The sequence below is a fragment of the Gossypium hirsutum genome, chromosome A05 (genome assembly GCF_007990345.1).
Source record: "Gossypium hirsutum isolate 1008001.06 chromosome A05, Gossypium_hirsutum_v2.1, whole genome shotgun sequence".
Taxonomy (NCBI): Eukaryota; Viridiplantae; Streptophyta; class Magnoliopsida; order Malvales; family Malvaceae; genus Gossypium; species Gossypium hirsutum.
In genome coordinates, this window is record NC_053428.1 from 98,632,412 (window position 1) to 98,640,523 (window position 8,112).

Below are 8,112 nucleotides of genomic sequence, written 5' to 3' on the forward strand. Positions count from 1 at the left end.
TTTCCATAATTAAAAAGTATACTATTATGTGCATACTCATTCTATATATTTTATTATATGGTTTTAATTTTTATTATTTTCTAAAATTTCAAAACCAAAGTTAAGTAGTTAAAATAATTTTTGTTCCTAAAACTTGTTTAAAATCTTAAAATCACTACTCATTCTTACAAAAAAAATGAAAAGAAAAAAAAAACCTTTCTTTGTCTTTTTTCCCTCCAAAAGATTATATACATTATCTATAGTTACTAATTATCAATTTCATACCAATCCCAACAGAAAGGCCATGTTTGGCTTACCAGAAAACTTTTTGCCTTTCTTTTTTTATACTTAAGTAATCTTCTTTCAAATAAAGCAACTCCAGAAAAAAAAACACATTTTTAATTTTTTTAAATAATTGAAAAAAAATAGCAAGTAAAAGTATAGAAGATTTATATTATAATTAAAATTCTTAACTAATTAATATCACAAGTTAATTTGGCATAGATTTAATTATAGAGTAATTTATATTATTATAAAAATATTTCATCTTTTTATATAAAATTAAAAAAAAACTTACAAACCTATAATATTATAAATTCTTAAAATTTTTAACTTTTCTATTTCAACTAAAATTTTATTTAATTCTTACAGTAAGTATATTTCTTACATAAATTCTTAGTAACGAATTAAGCAAAGAATAAACAATTTTTTAATTAGATTGTAATAAGCATAAAAAATAAAAGGTAAAAATATAATGTAATATGAAATTTAATTATTTTTATTAAATTAGTTTTAAAAATGTGTGTAAAACATAAAAATAAAGAAAAAAAATGCAGAAATGAATAAATAAACTGTAAAAGACAGCCTCGGAAAATAAAATTTTATATTAATTAAATCTTATCTTAATTCACATGAGTTTTAAAAATCGAAATAAATAGTTAAAAATAAAAAATTTCCATTTTATTAAGAAACGAATAACGCGGACGAGTTAACTCAAAAAGAAAGGTGACAGGTTTTAGCAACCGCCTAGGTTTGACAGATCAGCGCATGTGAGGTAATAATCCTCTACGAACACCTCAACATAACATAACAATCTTGGGAAGTTACGTTGGGGATGGGACGTGGGGAGGATTTTATTTTAATTTTTATTTATGAATTTATTTTGGTGGAGGAATTTTTGTGGGGTTATAAATTCTCGTTTATCTTTGGAATTGAAGAATCTGGTGAAGGAGCGAAAAACAACCAAACGGCTATAATTGACGTTACACAACACGAAGCAGAGGCAAGGAAGGGAATTTTAGATTTTTTCTTTTCTTCAACTCTTTCTTAAACTTTAACTCTTTACTGGGTTTATTTCGCTAGATTTTCTCTCCTTCAAAAATTTGGCCTTTTTCTTTGGGGATTTCTTTTCTTTTTATTTGAATTCTGAAAAGAAATAGTTTTTTATTTTCAACATCAGCATTCTTTCTGCGGTTGTTTAATCATGTCTGGCGGCTACTCTAATTCAAAGAAGACTGATGATATCTATGAAAAAGTTTGTGGACAGGTAATTTTTCTGCTTTCACTTTGTTTTTTTAGCTTATTTTGGGGTTTGGATTAATGGGTATTTCTTTTTCTAGATAGTTGATGATTCTAGTCTGGTGATCGTTTGAAATCAATTGAAAGGTGGGAAAATGCTTTCTGATAATACAAAATGAATTTTGATAAGAAATGATTTTCTCGGGAAAATAATATTCTCTATTAGAGATGATGCTGTTAAGTAGACATAAATTGACATTGAATTTCGTAATATTTGTTTGTTTATGCTTAATTTCTTCATCTTAGAAGCTTTGCATTTGTGTATAAACTGCAGCAGGCATCCTTTGCAGCATTGACGATGTCTAGATTGCGGTGTATGTTGCGGGGGATCGATATCCGGATTTGTATCGTCCTTCTCATCGCAATCCCGGTGTTCATGTTCGGCATATATTTGCACGGTCAGAAGATCACTTATTTCCTCAGACCGCTATGGGGATCACCTCCTAAGCCATTCCATGAAATCCCCCACTATTATAATGAGAATGTGACAATGGAGAGACTCTGCCATCTTCATGGATGGAAAGTCCGTGAGTCCCCTAGACGTGTCTTCGATGCGGTATTGTTCAACAACGAGATTGACATCCTCGCACTTCGTTGGAATGAATTGTCTCCCTACGTAACGCAGTTTGTGCTTCTCGAGTCTAACTCCACGTTCACTAGCTTACCGAAACCATTGCTTTTCGCTGGCAACAGACATCAATTTAAGTTTGTCGAGCCTCGTTTGACATATGGGATGATTGGTGGGAGGTTCAAGAAGGGTGAAAATCCTTTTGTCGAAGAAGCGTATCAGAGAGTTGCATTGGATCAGCTTCTTAGAATAGCCGGGATAGAAGAGGATGATTTATTGACAATGTCTGATGTCGATGAGATCCCTAGTGGGCATACGATTAATCTATTGAGGTGGTGTGATGATATACCGCCTGTCATTCATCTTCAGTTGAGAAACTATTTGTACTCTTTCGAGTATCATGTTGACAACAAGAGCTGGAGAGCTTCGGTCCACAGGTACAAGCCGGGCAAGACCAGATATGCTCATTATCGTCAATCCGATATAATCTTGTCTGATTCAGGGTGGCATTGTAGCTTTTGTTTTCGGTACGTCAGTGAGTTCATATTCAAGATGAAAGCTTACAGCCATACCGACCGAGTGAGGTTCCCTCACTACTTGAACCCCAAGAGGATTCAGGATGTAATTTGCAAAGGGGCTGACCTATTCGACATGCTTCCCGAAGAATACACATTCAAGGAGATCATCGGGAAGATGGGACCGATCCCCCACTCGTATTCAGCCGTCCATCTTCCTGCTTATCTGTTGAACAATGCAGAGAAATATAAATACCTTTTGCCCGGCAACTGCAGAAGAGAGAGTGGCTGAATCAAGAAAACAACCTGCTCGAAAGTCTTAAATTACGAGTCCTTCCACGAACAGGAAAGGGCCTCCATTGGCCGTTTAATGGCTATAGCTTAACATTGCTAAAATTAATACCTTTATCCAACAAAATCTAGTCATTATACAAATTCGGAGGCATATCTGATAACTTGTTGTAGGAGAAAGATTTACTGGTTTGCAACGCTTACTTATTATATCTCTCAGCGGTCGAATGACATCTTCGCCGGATTTTTCTCATTGGTGGGAAATTTGTTTTTCTTCAAGTAATTGATCCATAACTCGTTGATTTGTACCATTTGACTGCTGTTTGCTAATTCTATTGGTCATATTGCTGAGTTATTCATATATTGCTTTATTATTTCATAAATTATTTTAAGTGATCATATTCTCAGTAAGATGTTAAACATAATGGATGGTGCAAAGTTTTCTTATCTTTTTGCTTGGCTTTCCATATGGATGGAAAAGAAGACATTTTTATATTTTTCAGTATACAAAATCTGGGGCCCTTTGCCTTTGTCATAAATAAATAAACCTTTATAAATAAAGTAAGGTTCTTTTTGACTAAAATTTGAGTTAAATTATTATTTTAAATAAATTTCACCCACAATCTTCTAAACAAGCACTTGGAGGACAGGACAGAACACAGAACAGAACAGGGACACTTCTTACATGTTTTTAATTGGTAGTTGAACTCTCAATCTTGGTTTTTTCTTTATTCCCAACTTCCAGAGAACACAGTATCCATATACGTATATGTATATAAATTATAAAATAAAGGAACGACAGTTGAAACTTCCAGGTGTAAATGACGAAAAATTCAAACTACTAATGGGAAAGGGTCGTGAAATTGAGGTCAAACAAGTGTTTCACCAATCTGAAGATTGCTTCTTCTGCATTGATTGCTTGAATGCATACGCCTTGCTTCTTCAATCTTCTAATATTTATGCTGAAATATGTTTTTGAAAGTGTTTCTTTAAACAAATAATCCTTTTTAAAAAAACAACAAATGAATATGCTCGTTTGTATCTAAAATTTACTAATTTAATTGTCCATGTAACATAACATATCATATTCATTACAATGGATGAAGGTAATATATAGAATAATATAAAAATAATATATTTAAATATTAAAAAAATAACTTTAAGCCGACTAGGTTTTAAAGAAATGTTTAAAATTAGATTACCTGTTTTTAATCTGTCAATTTGTGATTGATGGCATGCAAACGTGTTTAGCTACATTAGGCTCCTGCTTGTTTTGCTGTGCGGTGTGCACCGTCCCCCTTGACTTTACTTGCTTTAAATTCTATATTATTGGGTACTAACTTGAGAAAATAAAGCTACATATTTTATGTATCCATGTGTTTGCATATATCGTATATATTGATTTGATGTTTATATTATTTTTTATTTGACATTCAAATTGGTGTTGATTTTGGCGATTATGATTGATGCATGCGGTTGTGGAGAACTGATGTTTGTGGAACTCATTGAAGCCTCTTTTTAAATTTTATCATGCGCCATCCAGTTAGATTAAACTATCAGGACATGTATTTTCTTTTCCCCATGAGACCTTCAGCCGAACTAACAAGTCTACCACTCATCAGGAGAGGAAGACTCAGATAACAGCAGCACTGTAATACATCATCATCATCAATAAACATGGAATGAATTTTAAGAACCAACCAGAGGACGAGAAACTTCATTCAACATTTCATTTTGCACTCACAAAGTATTTCCCACCCAGTTTTCTGTATATGATGCTACATTTTATCCCGCAATATGAATAATGTTAACAATATAATTCAGATCCTGTTAGATTTAGTCACTGAACACATCATCAGCTTCCTTGGTGATCTTTTTCCTATATTCAGCATCCGCGTTTCTGTCTCTACCAATCCTATCCACCTTCCCATATGCGGCTCTGTTTGACTTCTCAAGCTCGGTATTATCTTCATAACCGTCACTCTCGTAATATTTGACCCTATTTTTCTCACTTCCCTTTGTGGTATAAAATCCATCCTCTTCATCACTGCTGCTCCTGAAATTTTTACTACGATTTGATGCTCTGAAATCATCATCTTCATCTTCCTCAACCTCCGATTCTCGCATTGCACTGTCGAGGTCATCCAACATACTTTCCATCTCAGAATCTTCTTCTGCTATTGCTCGTCTATAACTACCTCCAGCATTTCTCTTGATACCAGCAGTGCTACTCCACCTTCCAACTGTATCTTGCTTTATTTTTTCCACCATAGGTCTCTTGAACTCAAAATCTTCTTCCGAACCACCAGCATTATCCCGATCCAGCCCAGCAGCATCCCCAAAATTATCTTCATATTCATCCTCACTACCAGCAGTCCTCTTGTTTCCACGTGGACCTTCCCAACCCCTTGACCCTCTAAACTCGTCATCAGAGTAATCATTTTGAAGGTTATCGAATCTCCCAGGCCTACCTCCAAACTCTTGTCTATTCCAGTATCTAATTCTCCCAATCTCTTCTTTTTCTTCTTCTTCCCCTTCAGCCCACTCTCGATCAGCTGCATGCTCGATCTCAGCTATGAATCTGTCTAGATCCTCCTGGTCACTCTCAGCGGGAGCTTCTTCATGTGCCAAAGTTGTCTTAGTTTCTGCTATAGGCAACTTGTCACCACGAAAGACATATGGACTGCCTTCTTTCTCATCGATTGCATTGAAGAATGTTGCAGCAACTCTCTGAATACTGGCCATTGCAACTGGATCCTCAGGGTTAATACCTTTTCGCCGAAGTTCTTGTTCTATCTTCTTTATGTTTAACTTCTGAGCTTCAAGAGCTTGTTCAAATCTGGCCTTGAACAATGCCTGCATTTACGAATGACAAGGAATATATAATTCTAAACACTTTGCAGATACAACATTGATGCAAAACAAATGCAATTTCATGTGTAAGGACCATGATAAATTTACTTACCTTCCTTTTGGTAAGAGTATTGATGGGAATCAGATTTTTTGGTTGGCGATAATTTCTTCCACGGAACATGATAATTGTTTTCACATTGTGTATGTTAATGACAATTCCACCACTCAGTCTCGCAAGCATGGTTGCCATTTCCTTTATCTTTTCTTTGGGGAAGTTATCACAACAAACTTGCACTGTCTCATGAAATTTCCAGTGGAGATGCATATTTTGGACAACTCCTCCAAAGACCCCACGGACTCCAACGGGAACATAATTTTTGTTCCTGAATCCAATCTTTTTAAATGCTTGAAGCTGCTCAGGGGTCAAAAGCTCGGGATCATGCACAGAAGGCGGCAGCTCTGGAAGCTCATACTTCTTGAGTTTTTGTAATAGAAGTGCAACTTTCTTCTTAGCCTGAGTTAGTTGTACAAACCATATGCCGATTGAATTATTTTCAGAAAACCAATAATAAACGACCAAAGCAAACTACCAGAACTTATGACTCATTTTCTCAGCTAAGAATTTCCATTTTTCAACAGTAAAGCATCATTCTAACAATCCTCTAGCAACAATAAAACTACCACACTGGAAAACAGAAGAGAACACTCAAACTCTTCGTCTGAATGATTGTTTAACCTTGAAAAGGAGTTAAAACATTAAAACTCATTTACACTAAATCAACTACGAGATGCTACAGGCAAGCGTCAAACATAGAATCACAGCAAGAAATAGTTGATTGTCACTTATTAATGGCACAAAAAACTTACTCTCTTGAGGTTGTAAATAAGCCTCTCCTCATCAGTCATAAGCTTTTTCTTAATCTTCTTTGCCCTCCGGATTTCCCTAGCTGTTTTACCAGACTCTTTCTGCATTCGTCTTTCGACCTTGCTTCGCATACTTCTCCCCCTTGAAGTCGACATCATCCGAAACCATCCATTGAAGGGATCAGTGAAGGAAGGAAATGATGCAAAATTATCTTCAAAACATCCATCTAACCGTATCACATTGCTTGAAATTAGTTTGGGAGCAGTATCCTTAAAAGCCACAACATTCCTGCATTTTAAATAATAATAATAAAACAGTCAAACGAATAAATCCCAATTTTTACAGTAAAAAAGGAAACTTGTTAGAAATAAGAAATTGTTAAAAGTCCATCAAGAATCAAACTAAAGAATACGAATAAAACCCCAAAAAGTAATGAAAAACTAATAAAACACTCTGTTCCGATGTAAAGGAAACTGAAGAACAAAGGTGTCTTAGATTATAGGTCTGATTGATGGGAACTAACAACATGACAAGAAAAGACGATGTCCAGAGCTTGATTTAGTCTTATTTATAGGGAAAGAAGGAGAAATGTACCTGTTGGGATTTGATTGCAACAGAGAAGACAGAGTCTTCAAGCAGTGTTTTTGAAGATGCCTAGCAGCAAACATTTAATCTGGCAATAAAGACCTCTCTTTTCCTCTTCACTCCGAAAATCAGTTCTTTGATTTCATGGTATCTTTGCCGAAATAGAATGGGTAACGGTGAAGTGTTTCCAGGGTTTTGGGTTTTTAGTTTTTCGCTTAACGAGAGGGACAAACCATTAATTTACTGTTAGATATAATCTCTATAATGCCCTTAAACGACGCCGTTTCACTTCACTCATGGTCATTGAGTCTGGGAAATGACTCTTTTTTCTTTTTCACTTTCTAAAATCTATAAGCAACAAGTACACATCTTTACCGCACTAGAACACCACCCTCCTCTATCAGATTTAACAAGTTTTTACAGTTTCTGTATTCAGCTCAGCACAAAATGTAAGAAGAATTTAGCAATTCTACCTAATCATGTCAAGGCAGTAAGCAAAGGCGTATAAATAAGAGAAAGGTAGTCTGGACACTTACCTAATCAATTCAAGGCCGTAAGCAAAGGCCCATAAACAATCGAGTCAAGTACGTAAACTTCGGCACAATTTCATTCTCTTTAATCCAGCAAGGGAAATAGAATTATTGAAGAAGGTTGCATAATAATTCTTCTGGATACAAGTATATAAGCTGAACTATTACAATTTCACTGGTTAAAATAAGGTAACGGAGATTGAGGTATAGATTAAGTCACTCTTTTGAGAGAAGATGCGTCCTTTTGGTAAGGATAACTGCCGCACATGTTGTTACGATGCACAAACCAAATAATTCATTGTATACCTTGCTTTTCATCGAAAAAAATTAATCTATTTTTTTTTCTGA

At 34.9% G+C, this 8,112-nt stretch overlaps 2 protein-coding genes across 5 annotated transcripts; one reads left to right on the forward strand and one right to left on the reverse strand.

Moving 5' to 3' along the window:
• Positions 1–1,099: 1,099 nt before the first annotated feature.
• On the forward strand, positions 1,100–3,290 carry LOC107897903 (uncharacterized). Of its 4 annotated transcripts, none has more exons than XM_016823505.2 (3): positions 1,431–1,525; positions 1,599–1,644; positions 1,835–3,290. In XM_016823505.2, the coding sequence occupies exon 3, from the start codon at positions 1,856–1,858 to the stop codon at positions 2,930–2,932; it is 1,077 nt and encodes a 358-aa protein (XP_016678994.1). In that variant the 5' UTR covers positions 1,431–1,525; positions 1,599–1,644; positions 1,835–1,855; the 3' UTR covers positions 2,933–3,290. The 4 variants fall into 4 exon arrangements, with proteins under 4 accessions (XP_016678992.1, XP_016678991.1, XP_016678994.1 ...); XM_016823504.2 differs by having other exon boundaries at positions 1,446–1,525; positions 1,832–3,290; XM_016823503.2 differs by lacking the exon at positions 1,599–1,644 and having other exon boundaries at positions 1,100–1,525.
• Positions 3,291–4,637: 1,347 nt separating this feature from the next.
• LOC107897905 (CRM-domain containing factor CFM9, mitochondrial) lies at positions 4,638–7,708 on the reverse strand. Its single transcript, XM_016823506.2, has 4 exons — positions 7,244–7,708; positions 6,652–6,937; positions 5,897–6,298; positions 4,638–5,787 (listed from the first exon to the last, which is right to left on the reverse strand). The coding sequence occupies exons 1-4, from the start codon at positions 7,315–7,317 to the stop codon at positions 4,768–4,770; spliced, it is 1,782 nt and encodes a 593-aa protein (XP_016678995.2). The 5' UTR covers positions 7,318–7,708; the 3' UTR covers positions 4,638–4,767.
• Positions 7,709–8,112: the final 404 nt, after the last annotated feature.

Coding starts and splice junctions, on each gene's coding strand:
- LOC107897903 (XM_016823502.2), top strand. CDS start 1,463: ATGTCTGGCGGCTACTCTAATTCAAAGAAGACTGATGATATCTATGAA. Junction 1,526..1,831: donor ATGAAAAAGTTTGTGGACAG/GTAATTTTTCTG, acceptor TATAAACTGCAG/CAGGCATCCTTTGCAGCATT.
- LOC107897905 (XM_016823506.2), bottom strand. CDS start 7,317: ATGTTTGCTGCTAGGCATCTTCAAAAACACTGCTTGAAGACTCTGTCT. Junction 6,299..6,651: donor TTATTTACAACCTCAAGAGA/GTAAGTTTTTTG, acceptor CAACTAACTCAG/GCTAAGAAGAAAGTTGCACT. Junction 5,788..5,896: donor ATACTCTTACCAAAAGGAAG/GTAAGTAAATTT, acceptor TCGTAAATGCAG/GCATTGTTCAAGGCCAGATT.